The following is a 20,439-nucleotide window of genomic DNA, read 5'->3' as shown; positions in this document are numbered from 1 at the left end:
TCTTTCATCGATGTTTCTAGCTCTCTATCCCTCTCCCTTCCTCTCTGTAAAAAATCAATAAAATATATTTTTTTAAAAAAGTGACCCCCTCCTTTGGCCCTTAGCAGTAAACTCTCAGCCAGGGGCCCTAGTGCAGCGAACTGCCTGCCCAGCTCCAAGCAGTAAGGCTAATAGCACAGAGTCCAGGGTCATCGCTCTCCTGGGTCCCGTGGGAAATCAAAGGCCCTGGAATGCACTGGTCATGACCACAGAGTAAAACTCAGAGGCCAACAGGTCTGGGTGGGGCATATCGCCAGGATCCCACTACTGATCCTTCTGACCCACTAGCCCTTTGTGCCTATTCCACATCTATCAAGTGGGGATCGTACCATTGTCTAGCTCACAGCTTTGTCAATACATTCAAATACGGATGCAATGCCTGAGAGCTACTCATGTTCATGGGCCGTCCTACTTCCGGCAGAAGGACTGTGGTGGGAATGAGAGCAATGCATCCGCTTCTCAAAGCCTGGAAGCAATTCCCTTTATAACGTCCAATTCCCTTGCTCTGCCTCTTCATTTTGCTGCACTCTCCTACTCTGCTCAATAAAGGAGCTTTGCAAGGAGACCTGACATTTCACAGTATTTAGTGAAAGAAAGCAAGTGGGGTCTGGGGCGCCTGGCTAGCTGGCCACCCGCCAATCACCTGCTCACCACCTGCCTACTGTCTGCCAGCCACTCTGAGAAGCCCTCCATCACCTGGGCACGTTGGGGGATAATTAGAGGGTAAACAACCGGTTTGCCTATGAGAGTGGTTCTCAACCTTGGCTGCACATTAGAATCACCTGGGAATCTTTTTTTTTTAAATATATATTTTATTGATTTTTTTACAGAGAGGAAGGGAGAGGGATAGAGTTAGAAACATCGATGAGAGAGAAGCATCGACCAGCTGCCTCCTGCACACCCCCTACTGGGGATGCGCCTGCAGCCAAGGTACATGCTCTTGACCGGAATTGAACCTGGGACCCTTCAGTCCCCAGGCCGACGCTCTATCCAGTGAGCAACCCGGCTAGGGCACCTGGGAATCTTTTTAAAATCCTGATTTCTGGGCCTTGTCCTCCGGAAATTCTGTTTGTTATGAGGTGAGGCCACAACATTAGTAACAAAGAAACAGAATTTCCAGAGGATGAGGCCCAGAAATCAGGATTTAAACAAGATTCCCATGTGATTCTAATGTGCTGCCAAGGTTGAGAACCACTGGCCTATGAGATCATTACCACATCATCTAATCCTTAGAATCTAGAGTAGAGTGAGTACTCAAAACCCATGGAATCAAAGACTGACTGAAAGCACACTCCACTGGGTAGTTGGTGAAGGGCTGGACTAGTCAATGTCTGAGTTTGCTTTGAGTTGGGCCATTCTAAACCTGTAGTTCCCAAATGGGAGGAGGAGAGGATGAACTCCGTTTCCAATTTCTTTTTCTGGGTTTCTTATTTTACTTGCTTTGCTCAAACAACATCAAGGTCATCTGTAAAAGTGACATATTCACTTGTGGGGTCATGGGTAATGTTTGGCTTCCTTCAGCTATTTCTCAAGTTCTCTACGATGAGCACATATTAACTCAATAATCAGAATATGCCTATAGTAAATATCTATGTATATATACATATATACATATATATGTGTGTGTGTGTGTGTGTGTGTATATATATATATATATATATATATATATATATATAGCCAGGGTCTGTAACGTCCACAATGACCAAGGTTCGACCGAACACCGGAAGTCAGTGCTGGGTTGCCCAATAGAAAAATTTTTTCTAATGAGTGAAAGAAGTCTGCTTCCCTATTGAGAACAGAAATGACGCACAGCTTGTTAAACTTTCCCACGTTGGGACAGTGTTACCAGGAGCCAGGGGGTCACTCCCTCCTCCTCTCTGCACCCTCCTTGAGAAGTCACAGCTGAAAGAGGAAAAGAGGTTGGAAGATGGCACAACTGAATCTCTGGTCCAGGATGAAGCACAGTGGACATCCTCCAGGCACCAGCTGGGGAGGAGACCCACTTCTTCCTTTTGAAAAGGGTGGGGAGGCATTAGCAATCCAGGAGGAGCTGCACGCCCCTGGGGGCAGAGAAGGGCCAGTGGGCTGCAGCTGGAACTCAGGCTCATCACAGAAGCTTTCAGGGACAGAGTGCTTCTCCAACAGAAATAATAGATGGATAATGTCTAAGCATTTTTACACCTTTTTACTTCACCTGAATCTCACAACACCCCTCCTAGGGAGGTACTACTGAGGCAGGAGAGTAGTGGGAGGGTAGGAAAACTCCTCGGCGAGTAGAATGGGGATACAGACAGATAACTCAACAAATTATGGGCCAAAAGGGGCCACACGCTAACCTGACAAGCTCAGGCGAGGCCTACATGGCAGCCTTGCAAACTCAGAGACCTAAAGTAACCACAAGGATGGTCTGAAATTAAAACTTTTTTTAAAAAAATATGTTTTTATTAATTTCAGAGAGGAAGGGAGAAAGAGAGAGAGAAACATCAATGATGACAGAGAATCATTGATCGGCTGCCTCCTGCACACCCCCTACTGGGGATTGAGCCAGAAACCCGGGCATGTGCCCCGGAATCAAACCCGGACCCTTCAGTTCTCAGGCTGATAATCTATCCACAGAGCCAAACCCGTTAGGGCTGAAATTAAAACTTTTAAACTAAAAGCAGTTTATGGCTTGTCCTGGGCTAGAATCTTTCCTGACAAAAGTCTATCTTTACATCAGCAGAGTCTAAGATAACATACCTTTGAAATGCCAGGGTCACTTCCCTTTTTCCAGACCCTGCAGGGTTCAGCCTACGCACCAGAGCAGAGACTACAAATCCTCATTGTTATTTTTATCCTGTTAATTGCTGACTGGTAGGTATCCTGCACCCACCTATGAAAAGATGTGTCTATCCTTTTACTTTTCATCCAATACCAGAGGTTTCCCCCGCCTTGCTTTCTCTCACCTCCGTAATCCCTCACCAATGCATTTCATGCAACCCACTTGCACCTTCTCTTGACTGTAATGTAGTAATTACAAGCCGTTGAGATTTTGCTTCCTGACAATTGTCGATAATTTGGCTCAGATAAACGTATATTCTCTGTAAGTTTGAGTGTTTCTTCTGTTGATAAAACTGATACCGCAATTTACAGCCCGATCTAGAAGGTCACCCAGGCAGAAAGCAGGGTCATGGGTTTACCTCCCCCCTGAGCTTCCCTCTCTAGAGAGAACATATAGGATTCAGTTGTACTTCAGCTCCGGGCCCAGAAAAGCTGCAAAACCAGGGCAGGGAGGCCAGGGCCAGCGGCAATGACTGATGACCCCTGCCCTGGGCTGACCAAGCAGTGCAGTGGCTCTCAACCTTCCTGATGCCGAGACCCTTTAATACGGTTCCTCGTGTTGTGGTGACCCCCAACCATAAAATCATTTTCGTTGCTACTTCATAGCTGTAATTTTGCTACTGTTATGAATCGCAATGTAAATATCTGATATGCAGGATGTATTTTCATTGTTACAAATTGAACATAATGAAAGCATAGTGATTCATCACAAAAACAATATGTAATTATATATGTGTTTTCTGATGGTCTTAGGCGACCCCTGAGAAAGGGTCGTTCGACCCCCAAAGAGGCCACAGGTTGAGAACCGCTGAAGCAGTGGCGCCCTCACCCTGAAAGGCACACCTGGAAAGCTGATGAATCTTCTATTGAGACCCTCAGCTAGCCACCCTCCGTCCCCCCTAAAAATCCCGCCTCTGGAAAGCAGCTAAAACCCCCCAACAGAAAGGAAGCCAGCCCCAGGCCCTCTGTGGAGCGTGCCCACCCCTTATATCTGGCACGGACTTCGTATTTTCTTTCTCCTGAACTCTTTACGGTCCCCAGCATTAGTCAACAGACTCTCAAGGTAACCCCCACTCTTGCTGTGAAATCTCCCCGCAGGAAGTCAGGAACCCGCACACTGGGCTGGGGGTGGCTGGGCCGGTCCGCCTCCAGCGCCCTACCATTAACTGCACTCCAGGTGGGAGAAATGGAGCAATTAAATAACTCTTCAAGGCATCATCAGGAGGCGGCAGAGCGCGCAGCAGTAAGGGAGGCGAGGGAACGGGCCCCCCGAGACCCTCAAGCCTGGAATCGGGGACCCCGGCCCGCCCCCAACTCCATCCGAGGAGCAGGCACAGACCTGCCAACGCGGCTTCTGTTCCTCCGAGCAAGAGGCACCTGCGGGCGCCAGGCCCAGGCGAGCCGGGAGGGGACGGAGCCGCACTCACTCCCCTCAGAAGGCACAGAGAGCGGCCGGCGCTCCGCACAGTCCCGCAGCGAAACCAGGGCTGCGGCTCCCGCTCCTAGAGCGGAAGTGGCTCGGCCTGCCTGGCGCTCCGGGACTACAATTCCCAGAATCCTCCACACGGCAGCGCTTTCCTTAGGTCACCACTTAAAAACAACAACTACAAACACCTGTGGCCTGCCTGGCCGGTTGCTCAGTGGATCAAGCGTGGGCCTGCGAACTGAAAGGTCCCAGGTTCGAATCTTTCAAGAGCACATCCCAGGGTTTTGGGATTGATCACCAGTGGGGGACTTGCAGGAGGCAGCTGATCCATGATTCTCATCAAGGATGTTTCTTTTTTTTTTTCTTTTCCTTTTTTTAAGGAAGAAAGGTTTTTGTTTTTTTAAAAATATATTTTATTGATTTTTTACAGAGAAAGAGAGAGGGATAGAGAGTTAGAAACATCGATGAGAGAGAAACATCGATCAGCTGCCTCCTGCACACTCCCTACTGGGGATGTGCCCGCAACCAAGGTACATGCCCTTGACTGGAATCGAACCTGGGACCCCTGAGTCCGCAGGCCGATGCTCTATCCATTGAGCCAAACCAGTCAGGGCGGATGTTCCTATCTATCTCCCTCTTCCTTCCTTTCTGAAATCAATAAAAATATATTTTTAAAAAATTGGTGGTGTGGGTTGTTCTTTTCCTTAATCCTCACCTGAGGATTTTTTCCCCATTGCTTTTCAGAAAGAGTGGAAGGGAGAGAGGGCGGGGAGAGAGAAACATCCACCGGTTGCCTTTCCCCAGCGCCCTGAGGGTGGGGAGCAAACCCGAAACCTAGGTACATGCCCTTGACCTAGAATGGAACCCGCCACCCTTAGGTGCCTGGGCCAACGACCTAACCACTAAGCCACCGGCCAGGGCTAGGTTGCCACTTTTTTAAAAAAATGCATAAGATGGTTCACTTCAGTCAGTTCTCAGGCACTATTAGCACCTGACCTCTTTTTTTTTTTTTCTTTATCTTTTCCTTCTTTCCTTTTCCCTGACTTTTAAAAATCAGAGCACAAATAGTGTGACTGAAAAGTAACTGTGGCTGTGCCGTGGCCAGTGTCCCCAGTAGTTAGAGCAGCAGCCCTCGAAGGAAGGGTCATGGGTTCCATTCCCAGTCAAGGGCTCTCCCTGGATGATAAATTGGATCCGCAGTGCGGGAGGCAGCCAATCCTCAATCTCTCTCTCTCTCCCCTCTCTCCCCTCTCTCCCTCCCCTCTTTCCCTCCCTCTCTCCCTCCCTTCCACTCTCTCTCTCTTTTTTTAAATTATTTTTTTATTGATTTCAGAGAGGAAGGGAGGGGGGGGGAGAGAGAGAGAGAGAGAGAGAGAGAGAGAGAGAGAGAGAGAGAGAGACACATCGATGATGAGAGAGAATCATGGATCAGCTGCCTCCTGCACGCCCCACACTGGGGATCAAGCCCATAACCCAGGCATGTGCCCTGACCGGGAATCAAACCGTGACCTCCTGGTTCCTGGGTTGACGCTCAACCACTGAGCCACGCTGGCCGGGCCTTCCACTCTCTCTTAAGAGTCAATGGAGCCCCGCCAATGTGACACAGTGGTTGAGCATCGACCCAGGAACCAAGAGGCCAGCTCTCTGATTCCTGGTCAGGGCACATGCCCTGGTTGCTGGCTCCATCCCCAGTAGGGGGTGTGCAGGAGGAAGCTGATGGATGACGTTTCTCTCTCATCCATGTTTCTGTCTCTCTCTATCCCTCTCCCTTGCTCTCTAAAAAATCAATAAAAGAATCAATGGGAAAAAATCCTTGCATGAGGATTAAAAACAAAAACAGTGACCGTGGCTGAATTTCTTACTGTCGGTTTGATGTTGTTGCTTTCTTTAGTCTACTTGTGCCTGGATGCATCCTGAACTCTGACAGTTTATCTTCTGGGAGCTATTCATTCCGAAATGCTGAAGACACACAAATAGGAAAAGTAACCTCTCACCAACCCACAAAACAAATACCTAAGTTTTTCATTTTTCTTCATTTTAAATGCTGGTTTTGAAATTAGTTTTCTGGCAAATGAAAGAAATGCACTGTCAAGAAACTGAAGGAAATACTACACTGTATTTGAAAAAGAAAAGCCGACAATAAACATTGAAAATGTTTTTCTTTAGCTCACGCTTCAAATGTCTCACCATCTACATCCAGCCTGCTCTTGACATCATAAATATGATGGGATGTTTTATTTTTATACAAGGTGGTTGAAATGAGCCATGATTATTCAAAAAGTAGGTGTGGAAGTCTGGGATCCTTCTCAGATAACTGTAACAAATTCAATTCTTTCTCTTTTCTTTTGCACATTTATTGAAGTATAATTGACAAATAAAATTGTAATATATATTTATGCCCAGGCCAGGAGTCTCATTGTTGAGAGCATTGCCCCAATACACCAGGGTTTCGGGTTCGATCTCCTGTCAGGGCGCATACAAGAAGCAGCCAATAAATGCATTATGGATGGAGGAACAAGTCAATTTCTCTCTCTTTCTCTCTCTCTCTCTGCCTTTATCCCCTCTCTCTCTAATACTGATAAATGAAAAAAATTAAAAATTATAATATACTTAAAATGTATGTGATGAATTTATATGTGTAAGTACATTGTGAAAGAATTCCCACAATCCAATTCATCCATCACCTCACATTGCTTTTTTGTTCTTTTTTATGGTGAGAACCTTTAAGATCTACTCTGTCAACAAATTTCAACTGTAGTCAACATAGGTTTGCACCCATTCACCAATCTCTCCCCATTCCCCCACCCCACCTGCATCCCTCAGGCAACCACCACCGTTCTACTCTGTTTCTGGGAGGTTGGCTTTTATTATTTTCCCCGAGATTTCACATATACTTCTACCGTGCAGTATTGGCCTTTCTCTGTCCGGCTTATTTCACTTAACATAACGCCCTGCATTTTCATTCATGTTGTCACAGATATTTCTCCATTTTTTTTGAAACCAATGGTTGGGATTAGAGGCTCAATTTGATTCTTTTTAAAAAAATATATTTTATTGATTTTTTACAGAGAGGAAGGGAGAGAGATATAGAGTCAGAAACATCAATGAGAGAGAAACATCGATCAGCTGCCTCCTGCACACCCCCTGCTGGGGATGTGTCCGCAACCAAGGTGCATGCCCTTGACCGGAATCAAACCTGGGACCCTCCAGTCCACAGGCCGACGCTCTATCCACCAAGGCAAACCAGCTAGGGCTCAATTTGATTCATTTTTAAGAAAGAATACTTTATGGGTGTTTCTTTCTTTTTTTTTTTTTAATTAAATCTTTATTGTTCAGATTATTACATTTGTTCCTCTTTTTTTTCCCCCCATAACTCCCCTCCTCCCAGCTCCCGCCCCACCCTCCGTCCTCACTCCCCACCCACTGTCCTCTTCCATAGGTGCACGATTTTTGTCCAGTCTCTTCCCGCATCTCCCACACCCCTTTCCCCCCCAAGAATAGTCAGTCCATTCCCTTTCTATGTCCCTGATTCTATTATAATCACCAGTTCATTCTGTTCATCAGATTATTTATTCACTTGATTCTTAGATTCACTTGTTGATAGATGCATATTTGTTGTTCATAATTTGTATCTTTACCTTTTTTTTTTTTCTTCTTCCTCTTCTTAAAGGATACCTTTCAGCATTTCATATAATACTGGTTTGGTGGTGATGAACTCCTTTAGCTTTTCCTTATCTGTGAAGCTCTTTATCTGACCTTCCGTTCTGAATGATAGCTTTGCTGGATAAAGTAATCTTGGTTGTAGGTTCTTGGTATTCATCACTTTGAATATTTCTTGCCATTCCCTTCTGGCCTGCAAAGTTTCTGTTGAGAAATCAGCTGACAGTCGTATGGGTATTCCCTTGTAGGTAACTGGGTTTCTTTCTCTTGCTGCTTTTAAGATTCTCTCTTTGTCTTTTGCTCTTGGAATTTTAATTATGATGTGTCTTGGTGTGGTCCTCTTTGGATTCCTTTTGTTTGGGGTTCTCTGCGCTTCCTGGACCTGTAGGTCTATTTCTTTCACCAGGTGGGGGAAGTTTTCTGTCATTATTTCTTTAAATAGGTTTTCAATATCTTGCTCTCTCTCATCCTCTGGCACCCCTATAATTCTGATGTTGGTGCGCTTGAAGCAGTCCCAGAGGCTCCTTACACTATCTTCATATTTTCGGATTCTTTTTTCACTTTGCTTTTCCAGTTGGGTGTTTTTTGCTTCTTCGCATTTCGAATCTTTGACTTGATTCTTGCGCTCCTCTGGTCTGCTGTCGGGAGTCTGTATAATATTCGTTATTTCAGTCCGTGTATGCTTAATTTCTAGTTGGTTCTTTATCACAACATCGAGGGTCTCATTAGATTTCTTGAGGATCTCACTACATTTATCGGCGGTCTCACCAGTCTTTTCGAGGGCCTTACTAAGTTTATCGGCAGCTTCTAGACAGTTCTTAAGAGACCTTAAAAGTGTGGTTCTGAACTCAATATCCTCCATTGACAGTTTTGTCCTGTTTCTTTGTCTCCGCATTTTTTATGCTTTCTTGGTGCACCCCCTAGTGGTCTTTGTCCGCAGTCTTGTTGCCTTTAAGCCTTGATTGATGTCGGCAATACCGGGGTGATTTGACCTCCAGGCTAACTGGCTATGAGAGTCTGCTGTGTCTGTAGTGGGAGGGCTTCTGTGCTGGATCTCTAGGGCGGTGCTAATCCAGCGTTTGCCTGAGGCTATCCGGCAAATGGTTCTGTGCAGGGCTTGGGCGGGGCGGGTCCCCGGGGATCTACAGGGCAGGCGGAACAAGCAGTTATGGCGACTCTCAGTTCCTTCCCCAGGGGCTCTGCCTCTCAGAGCCCCAGCAATGGCTGCAAACCTCGGAGAGAAAGCTGCCTTCGAGTTCCGACCGAAGCCAGACAGTCCCGTTTCTCCCGTTTGAGTCTCGGTCCCCAGAGACTCGCCCGGATCTGGAGCTCAGAGTCTGAAACTCCCTCCTGATTGAAAACAACAACCGCGCCCTCCGCCGCCAGCCCGCTCCGCGCGCACACTCGCACCTGAGTATTTCACTTCAGCACTGCGCCTCCTCTGAGTCTGGGTATGATATTCTCTTTCCTCCTAGTTGTAGAATTTCCACTCAGCCAGCCTTCCCGTGGTTCTGGGTGATGGCCGTTCTGTCCTTTAGTTATATCTCTGAAGTGGTTGTTTGAGGCAGCGATCTCCGGCGTTAACCTATGCCGCCATCTTGGTTTCCCCTTATGGGTGTTTCTTAAGCTGCCAAGAAACCTTAAGAGAGAGCAAGATGAGAAGACCTCCTCTACCAAATACCAAGACTCCTTGCAAAGCTATGGTAATTAATGCACTACGGTATTGTTAAGAGTATTGAAAAATAGAGCAATCAAAGAAAATTGAGGCCAAGACAGACCTGTAATTATGTATAGACTAGAGGCCCAGTGCACAAAATTTGTGCACAGGTAGGGTCCCTAGGCCTGGCCAGCAATCAGGGCCGATCAGGGCCTTCTGGCTGCTGGCCGGGACCTCCCTTCCCCAGATGCCGGCCGGGGCCTTCCTTTGTTCCACGTTGCTCCCTGGTGGTCAGCGCACATCATAGCGAGTGATCGAACTCCCTATCTCCCGGTGGAACTCCTGAAGTGACACTTTGCATATTAGCCTTTTATATATATAGATTACTCATTTTCCTTAAAGGTGGTACTGCAAAGTAGTGGGGAATGGGGAAAAACTTTGGTAACTGGCATAGGAACAACTAGATATTCATATGGAGAATAATTAAATTCTGCCAGAGGCAATATACACCTTGAAGATTCCATAAGTTGATTTTAATTCTGTCACCTACCAAAAAATAAATTTCAAAAAAAGGAAGGGGAAGGAAAGGGAATAGGATGGGAAGAGATTAACCAGGCTTTGAATGGGAAAACTTTTGGTGCAAAGGACAATGCTCAACCATCTGAGCCACTCTGGCCAGGGCAAATGTTCTTTTATATATATATATATATATATATATATATATATATATATATATATATAATCTGCAGCAGACAAAAATTTACTTCTGAAGAGCAAAGATTCACCTCTGGGGATATATTCCTTAATTTTAATCCAATATACTGTATGATATAAAGAATCATATTATGAGTTCTTGGCCACAGAAAATATTTAGTCAGTTACTTTATTCATTTCATTTTTCAAAGCTTTTAAGCTGTAATAAAAATAATGGTCCCTGTAAATACATAAAAAAATGGAAGTTAATGGGGAAATAACCCAAAACTTTCCCTGATCCCCTCAAAACTAGCTAATACGTGGCAAATATCCTTTTCACACATTCTCTTTTGGCATGTACTCACTTTGAAAGATCATTTATATCAGCCTGGCTGGTGTGGCCCAGTGGTTGAGCATCGACCTATGAACCAGGAGGTCACGGTTCGATTCCTGGTCAGTGTCCATAATAATCTTTCATTGGAACACAAAAAAATACAAGATACCACTATTTAGAGATTACTAGAATATATAGATATTCTGTAATATATAATATTGCCAATAAAAATATATATTATTAAAAATATATACTTAATATATTATTAAAAATATATATATTTAATATATTTTTATTGGTTTCAGAGAGGAAGGGAGAGGGAGAGACAGGGAAACATCAATGATGACAGAGAATCATTGATCCGCTGCTTCCTGCACACCCCCTACTAGGAATGGAGCCCACAACCCGGGCATGTGCCCTTGACTGGAATAGAACCTGAGATCCTTCAGTCTGCAGGCCGATGCTCTATCCATTAAGCCAAACCAGCTAGGGCAGGGGTGGGCAACCTTTTGGTGAGTGCGTGCCAAAACTAGCAAAATCTCTGACTCAAAATTCTTCTGCGTGCCAACCCTAATTTTTTGAGAACACGTTACGCCTACTTGATATCTCTTAAGGTGTACGTATGTGAAGAACCTTGAAGAAATAATAAAATTCATTCGAGCGACAATAACACAGTATATGATGATGAAAAATACATTTATTTTTTAATGTGTACATGTACACTGATAGTCCGACAGAAAACTTTATGACTCCGTTTGATATTATCAGTGGGACTTTTGCTGCTGCATCACTGATGACAGAGATTTTACATCAGGTTTATATTTCGTGCAGAGATATGCACGACTACTACTTTCATCCGTCAGGCTACTCCTATTACGAGACTTAACAAAATTCATCACTGAGAACAAAGATTCACAAGCGTGTGTGGATGAAAACATGGAGAGTAACGCTGTTGCAAAGTTTTTTAAACAGAAAAAATTTTCTGGAATGGCATTCCAAGTGCTCAATAGTTCGTTTTCAACACTTCTCTCTGGTACTCTTGTCTCTAATCGCTTTTTTTCAATGTTTTCCAAGTCAACTCTAAGGTCGATAAATTTCTGCTTCCAAATTGAGCTACTCTGAAATTCAATCAACTGCATTTCAAAGTCAGCCATGTCTATCCATGAAAACATTTGTAAGTTTAGTTCCTCCAGTTTCATGCTGTCTGGAAACCTCATGAATTTTGCTGTCTCTTCCAGTTCTCTGAATTTAGAAGAACTGCTCAATAGTTGACTCAATGATGTTTAAAAACAGCTTTTGAAGGCTTTGACAGTCTGTTCTGTCATTTTTTGGGAGGTCTTTGATGTGCCTCTTGAGGTTTGGGAAATATCTAAATCTCTCACCACCCGCATCCCTCTTAAAGACTTCCAGTTTCTTTTCAAAAGCCTTTATGTAACCAAACATAACATCAAGTGTCTTGCCAGTTCCTGTAATTTAACATTTAAGCCATTCAAATGTTCACAAAAATTGTAAATGGAAGATTATAAGAGAGGGTTTTGTGTGCCAGCAAAAGTTACTGGTGTGCCATGTTTGGCACGCGTGCCAGGGGTTGCCCACACCTGAGCTAGAGCAATAAAAATATTTTTTTAAAAGAAAGATAATTTCTATCAATTGGACTTTACCAGGAGGGTTACAACATATTTCTCCCCTGAATACCAGTCCTATTCCTGTTACTATGGTTTTATATCAACATTTTTATGTATTTATTAGATTCCAAGTGATGAAGAAACCCCTTTCCACTCACAAAACGTTATAGTGTTTTATCCCCAAAACACTCTCCAAAAACTAGATGTACAACCTGACTGGAAGCATGAACACATTTCTCATTCTTAACGATTCTTGCCAGAGTGGACTTTCTGATGGTGCGTGAGACGTGAATGGTGACTGAAGTCCTTCCCGCATACGTCACACGTGTACGGTTTCTCTCCAGTGTGGACTCTCAGATGGGCCTGAAGTCGTGAACTCTGACTGAAGCCCTTCCCACACTCCTCACATTTAAACAGTTTCTCCCGAAGGTGAACACTCAGATGGACTCTAAGATTTGAGGGGAGACTGAAGGACTTTCCACACTCCTCACACTGTGGGGCTTCTCTCCAGTGTGCACCCTCTGATGATGGCGAAGATTCAAGCTCCTACCAAAGCCTTTCCCACACTCCTCACATGTGTAAGGTTTCTCCCCAGTGTGGCCTCTCTGATGGTACAGAAACTGTGAGCTGTACCTAAAGCCCTTGCCACAGACATCACATGTGTATGGCTTCTCCCCAGTGTGGACATTCTGATGGACTTGAAGGTTGGAAGCCTGGCTGGAGCCCTTCCCACACTCCTCACATCTGTAGGGTTTCTCTCCTGTGTGGACCCGAAAATGGATGTGAAGGTCCGTATTGCGAGTAAAGCCTTTCCCACACACCTCACATCTGTACGGTTTCTCTCCAGTGTGGAGTCTCCGGTGGCATATTAATGGTGAATTGTGGCTGAAGCCCTTCCCACAGACATCACACTTATAAGGTTTCTCCCCAGTGTGGACCCTCTGATGGATGTGATAGTGGGCGGCCTGAGTGAAGCCCTTCCCGCACTCCTCACAGATATAGGGCTTCTCACCCCTGTGGACCCTCTGATGAACACGAAGATTAACCAAAGCCCTTGCCGCACTCTTCACTTTTATAGGGTTTCTCTCCAGTGTGAGTTCTGCAATGAATGTGAGACTGTGCTGCTACGGAACCCCTTGCCACAGCTGTCACATCCACAGGAGTGTATAGGTCTTTATGGCGGCGTTGCTGCATGGGCACTGTGGTGGAGTAAACCATCAACCATTGGTGACTGAACCCCCCGGCCCCTCTCCCTCCTGAGAGTTCCAGGGTTTGCAACTGAAAGTTCCAACTCTCCAACCACAGGTGGTTCATCTGACAACCAGCCCCCAACTTTCTGACAACAGTGCTTTCCAAAAGTAACCTCCTTAACAAACACTCGGGCGTGGTTGCAAGGAGCTTATCATGAGTAGCATGACGCCCATGTCCCCTCTATGTCTCTGAAGCCATTTCAGGATTTGAGGATAACAGACCAAATATTGTAACAAATGATGTTCCTGCTGCTCTCTCCCTTAGGATTTGGGAAGCTATGAACCCAGAACCATGGACAGAGGCCAGAATGTACATTTATTATAAACCACAATTTCACATTTTATAGTGTTTGGTATATAGGAATTACATATTTTAATTTTTTAGAAGTGTTTTTAATTTTTGATGCTACATAAATGGAATTATTTTTTAATTTCATTTTTCAATTATTAGCTTCTACCATCTAGATAGAAACACAATTGATTTTTGAACATCAACCTGCAGCCTGTTACCTTCCTATAGTCATCTACTCTAAAAGCATGTCTTCACATTCCTAAAGATTCTATGTATAAAATCATAACTTCTGCAAATACATACTTTTACTTCGTTCCAATCTTGTTTCCTGAATGCAGGTGACAGCGTCAGACCTCCACCACTTCACATAGTGGTGACACCACTGTAATTAACCCGGTTATTAATTCACTGGAAAGGGGCAAAGGAAAGACCAAATAGTATGGGTGTACTTGTGCAGTATTTGTGCAGCTTTGCCAGGAAGCTGCAATTTATTTATTAAAATATATTTGTATTGCCCTAACTGGTTTGGCTCAGTGGATAGAGTGTCAGCCTGTGGACTGAAACGTCCCAGGTTCGATTCCGGTCAAGGGCATGTACCTTGATTTCGGGCACATCCCCAGTAGGGGGTGTGCAGGAGGCAGCTGATCGATGTTTCTCTCTCATCGATGTTTCTAACTCTCTATCCCTCTCCCTTCCTCTCTGTAAGAAATCAAATATATATATATATATATATATATATATATATATATATATATATTTGTATTGATTAAATCAAATATATATATATATATTTGTATTGATTAAATCAAATATATATATATATATATATATATATATATATATATATATATATATTTGTATTGATTTCAGAGAGGGAGAGAGAGATAGAAACATCAATGATGAGAGAGAATCACTGCATGCCCCCTACTGGGGATCAAGCCTGCAAGCTGGGTATATGCCCCTGACCGAGATTGAACCTGGGACCTTTCAGTCTGTAGGCCAACGCTCTATCCACTGCGCCAAACCAGCTAGGGCAAGAAGCTGCAATTTAGACGCATACCCATTAAGTCTCAGCGAAATAGGGAAGGTACTTGCTTGTCAGTCACACCTGGGAACAGGTCATTGGCCAGAGTAGGCATGGCCACTGTAATCACAGGAAGACTTAAGATACTTAAGCTCCTAAACAAAGGATATTAAATTCTAACCATTCAAATGAACAGGGAATACTTGTCTTTTTTTTTTTTTTTTTTTTTTTCATTTTAAGGGAAACTGTCTCATGTTACCAAGCCTCTGACGGGACCGAGGGTGTTAAAAAAAAAAGAATATGAGAGAGCGGCAGGTGACTAGCCCAGTTACTAGAAACCAGAGAAAAAGAAATAACGTCTTTCTATCTCAGGCAATGGAGATAATAGACATCCCGTGTCCAGACAAACAGGCTGAAGGGCTCCAGTGAGATCAGAGGCCACCAGAATCACCCGTGTGGATGGAGTTAACTGCACCCAACTGAATAGGACCTGATCAACACCGATGCTGGTAACCTCCGCACCAGGGCACAATTGTATTGCCATTTCCGGGAGGTCTCTGCCCCCCTGCAGGAGGCGCAAGACAGCAGTCTCTGTATGCAGAGTGGCCGCGGGAGTTGTGTGCAGATCCTAGGACCTGGTGACACGACAGGAAACTGGGGAAATTGGGGAGGCTCATACTTTCCCCAGCTATCCAAACTCTTTCCCCAAGGAGGCGATTTTTCTCTCCCCAAATCAACAGTAATACAATTTCCGTTCCTCAAAAGTGCCTACTTTGGCATAAAATTTTATTCACACCATGAATTTGAGAACCCATGCTTCATTGAATACAACTATCTTGGAGCCCTAGCTGGTTTGGTTCAGTGGATAGAGGCCTGCGGACTGAAGGGTCCTGGGTTCAATTCCAGTCAAGGGCACATGCTGGGGTTGCAGGCTCGATCCCCAGTAGGAAGTGTGCAGGAGGCAACTGATCAATGGTTCTCTCTCATCATTGATATTTCTCTCTCTCCCTCTCCCTTCCTCTCTGAAATCTCTCTCTCTCTCTCCACACACACACACACACACACACACACACACACACACACACGTATAAAGAAAACAATTATCTTGGAAATTTTATTAGAATCCCACTGTATTTATGGATTAATGTTGAGAAACCAGCTGCTATATAAAACTGAGAGTTATTATACAAGAACAGTTGATATTGTCAAGTCTTCTTTATGCCTCTCAATTGTTTCAAGTTTTATTCACATAAATCAAATTTATTCCTAGGTATTTTACCTTTTGTTGCTATTATAAATTTGGTCTTTGCTATCATTCTATTTTGTAACTGCTTAGCTTTTGTGTCAGAGCAAAAGTTTATTTTTATTATAAAAAATTCTTTAAATTTACTATAATTAAGAATATCTACTAGTTTTTTTAATACTTGACATGCGATATTATATTATTGGTGTACAACATAGTGATTAGACATTTATATACCTTATTAAGTGATCACAATGAGCCTAGTACCCATCTGACACCATACAGTTATTAGCATATTGTTGACTATATTCCCTATGCTATACTTTACATCCCCATAACTATTTTGTAACAACCAATTTGTACATTTTTTCTTTTTTTAAAAAAAGTATTTTTATTGATTTCAGAGAGGAAGGGAGAGAAATATCGATGAGAGAGAATCCTTGATTGGCTACCTCCTGCACACTCCCTACTGGGGATTGAGCCCGCAACCAGGGCATGCACCTGGACTGGAAATCGAACCATGACTTCCTGGTTCATAGGTTAATGCTCAACTACTGAGCCATGCTGGCCAGGCCCAATTTGTACTTCTTAATCCATTTACCCTTTTCACCCCCCCCCAACCCCCCCTCCCATCTGGCAATAGTCAAAATGTTCTCTGTTACGTATTTCTTCTTCAGGGAACTTTTGTATCTTTCAAGGAATTTGTTGATCACACCCAAATTGTAAAACTTATTGGCATAAAGTTGTTCCTAATACAGTATTCTTTTATTAGTCGTTTAGTGTATGTGGAGCCTGTTATGCTGTCTCCTCTTTCATTTCTAAAATTGGTAATTTGTATTTTCTGTCTTTTAATTCTGGTTAGAGGTTTATCCATTTTATTGTGTAGCTTTTGGTTTCATTAATTTTCTCAATCACTTTCCCATTTCTTATTATTTCATCGATTTCTGCTCATTTCCTTCTTTGAGCATAATTTGTTTTAGTTTCTTTTTAAAAAAGTACATTTTTATTGATTTCAGAGAGGAAGGGAGAGAGAAACATCAATGATAAGAGAGAACCATCAATTGGCTGCTTCATGCAGGCCCTCCACTAGGGATTGAGCCTGCAACCAAAGCATGTGCCCTGACCAGTAACCAGTCACCTCCTGGTTCATAGGTCAACACTCAACCACTGAGCAATGTCACGCAGGCTGTTTTAGTTTCTGGAAGTGAAAGATCTGAGACCTTTCCTCTTTTCTAAAGCCAGAATTCAACGCTATAAAATTTTCCTTAGTTATTGACTGCATCCCGCAAATACTGGGATGTTGTATTTTCAGTTTTGTTCAGTTTAAAATATTTTCTAATTTGTCTTGCAATTTCTTCTTTGTCCCATGGGTTATTACCAAGTGTGTTGTTGAATTCCAAAATATTTGAATTCATTATGAGAGACTTGAGAGGACTCATCTGCATATCTCTGAAGTCACAAATTCTAGTCTCCCTGGTCTCTCTGCACTCTACTATCTGTCTCCTCAACTGAGTGAAGGCTGCTGTCTGCTCTGTGGTCTGAGAACTGCCTCTGAATCTTAAAATTTTTTATTGATTTTAGAGAGAGTGAGGAAGGGAGAGTGAGAGAGAGAGAAACATCTGTTTGTTGTTCCACTTACTTACGCATGCATTGGTTGATGCCTGCATGTGCCCTGGCCGGGGATCAAACCCAAACCTTGGCATATCCATACAATGCTCTAAGCAACTGACCTACCCAGCCAGGGCTGCCTCTAGACTTCCAGCTGGTAAATCACAGGACTTGTTTCATTCACTTCCTTTCTCTTAAGGGTCAGAAAGAAGCCTGTTCTGCCTATTGTCTAAGGTCTGAAAACTATTATTCCATCTATTTGGTTTGGGTTTAGAATTGTTTGAGATAAAAGGGTACATCCAGCCTCTGTTACTCCATTGCGGGGGGGGGGGGGGGAATAAAAATTATTCACTCTGTTGTACCATCCCAGCTGAACCTGTCCTAGAATTTGCTAAAATTACATTGCTGCCCTCCAGAGAGGACTACCCTTCCTTTTGGTTGCAATGGACTGGAAATGTTTGGACACTAAGGCAGAGCCCTGCCAAGCACAAGTCCAATATGTGAATATAACCTGCCCTGCTGGTTCCAGCTCTCACTTAAGGTAATAGAACCAGCAACATTTTAGTGCTCAGGACAATGCCCAACCAACTGAGCCACACCGGCCAGGGCACCCCCTCCCGCCCCCCACTTAAAAAAACTTTCTGAGAGTCAAGATCTAGAACTCATGGTGAGAGCTAATGAGATTTTTCTCAAAAGATCTTCTCCCATGTCAAATTCCATCTCGCTTTCTTTTACTTGGGAAACATTTCTCCATGAACATCTTAAGAAGAAAGATACATAACAAGAAGCAAAGGGATTTTCTCAAACAGAAGAGACATGGAGGGGAGGCCACAGGGCCACGTTCTGGTTGGTGCCTTTGGTTAAGGACAATGGCTGTACCTCTCCGTGGCTTCTGATGCTTTGAGAAGTAAATTGGTGGCAGAAGCCATTTTCCCATCTGGAGTCATCCGAACTGCCTACCTTCCATAATCAGAGCTGAAATGTCAGATGTTCACTTCCCCAGCCCCACCTACTTAGGTCAAGTCTTCTGAGGGATTGTGGGGGAAGAGCTTTCTCCAAGATGAAAAATAAAAGCCCCTCCCTTCCTTCCTGTTTAGGATGTTCACTATATGAAGAAATGCTAGTGGAGGTATGGCAGCAACCGTGAGGAACAGGCAAGAAGAGCAGAAAAGTAAACCCAAAAGTGAGTCCCTTTACCCTACCAGTGGTCAGCAAACTCATTAGTCAACAGAGCCAAATATCAACAGTACAACAATTGAAATTTCTTTTGAGAGCCAAATTTTCTAAACTTAAACTACATAGGTAGGTACATTGTCATTAACTTAATTAGGGTACTCCTAAGGCTTAGGAAGAGCCACACTCAAGGGGCCAAAGAGCCGCGTGTGGCTCACGAACCGCAGTTTGCCGACCACAGCCCTATCCGGCTTGGCTCAGTGGATAGAGTGTCGGCCTGCAGACTGGGAGGTCCTGGGTTCAATACCGGCCAAGGGCACATGCCCAGGTTGCAGGCTCAATCCCCACTAGGGGGCGTGCAGGTGGCAGCCAATCAATGATTCTCTCTCATCATAGATGTTTCTATCTCTCCCTCTCCCTTCTTCTCTGAAATCAATAAAGAAATATATATATATATATTTTTTAAAAAGTGAGTTTCTTTGCTCACTGCCATCCTGAGAAAATCGTGGAAACACCGACCTTTAGAGTTCTTGTAAGCAAATCCCTACAGTAGCTGGGAACTCTGTCTGCTGTAGCTGGTGATGTCCCACTCGATGAACAAGAATCAGGTGAGACTGTCCCCGAGAGCCCTCCATAGCGCCCACTCCTTGCATCTTCCTATAAAAAATAAAAATAGAAAGCATACTTCTTCAGGCAGAGTATATGGAGTCGGCCTTTCCTTAAGCCAAAGTTAATGGAGAAACCCGTTGTCAGACTCCTCTGACAACCTTGTAAGAATAAATTGGTGACATCCGGCACAATGATTACAAAAAATAATAATTTTATTACATTGGTGTGGAGGCTCCCTCTCATAAGTAACACTGTTACTAACTTGGGAATCTATTTGCCTTGTTCTTAATTGCCAATCCTCATGCATCTCACCATGTGTCTGGGCTTGATTTAGCTCAGAATAATACTTTTCAACCAGTTTGATATTGGTTAATAAGTAAACTGATAAGTATCTCAGTTTACCCCAGCCCAATGGGCCTAAAAGTATTTCTAGCTTGTAGGTGTTCCAATCTTATTGTAATACACTTCTCAAATACATCCCAATCCCTTCATTACCAAGTTACTTTCATTAATGAGTTTCAGCATGAGGAACTGAAAACAGCATTATTGATTTTCGTAGATTAACACATACAATTCTTTATAAAGACATCCAGTCTTTTCTCTCCCCAGTAACAATATTCAGGGCCTTTTAGGGTAAAGTCAGATGTCTTTCTGAATGCTATGATAACACAGATTCATAAAGTTCAAACCTAACCAGTAAAATTACACCCACTGAGTGCCAGCTGCATGGAAAGAGCTACTAACAAATTTATGGTCGCATGGTGATGCTCCACCAAGGGGTGGGGTGGCAGGAAACCAATTATAGTCTAATTTATTGGACACGCGTGGCAGATGGAGTACTCTTTTCCACAGGAGAAAGTGAGCCCATATTTTCAATGTTTCCAGCACATCTGCTGAAAAATCCTGAGTGGTGTGCAGTTCTCCAACCTTGAACAATGGGAGAAACTGTTAGAAGCAAGAGGATTAAGGAAACGAAACTGGAAAAA

General features: G+C 43.7%; 1 protein-coding gene across 1 annotated transcript; it reads right to left on the bottom strand.

Annotated features, from left to right (window-relative positions):
• Positions 1-12,188: 12,188 nt before the first annotated feature.
• LOC118674697 (zinc finger protein 227-like) lies at positions 12,189-19,479 on the bottom strand. The gene is given in 3 exon segments (XM_036346756.1): positions 12,189-12,748; positions 12,751-13,378; positions 19,393-19,479. Coding segments are annotated over 3 exon segments (966 nt in total). The 3' UTR covers positions 12,189-12,497.
• Between the last annotated feature and the right edge of the window lie 960 nt (positions 19,480-20,439).

Source organism: Myotis myotis, unplaced genomic scaffold, assembly GCF_014108235.1.
Source record: "Myotis myotis isolate mMyoMyo1 unplaced genomic scaffold, mMyoMyo1.p scaffold_m19_p_19, whole genome shotgun sequence".
NCBI lineage: Eukaryota > Metazoa > Chordata > Mammalia > Chiroptera > Vespertilionidae > Myotis > Myotis myotis.
This window is presented reverse-complemented; position numbering and strand designations above follow the sequence as displayed.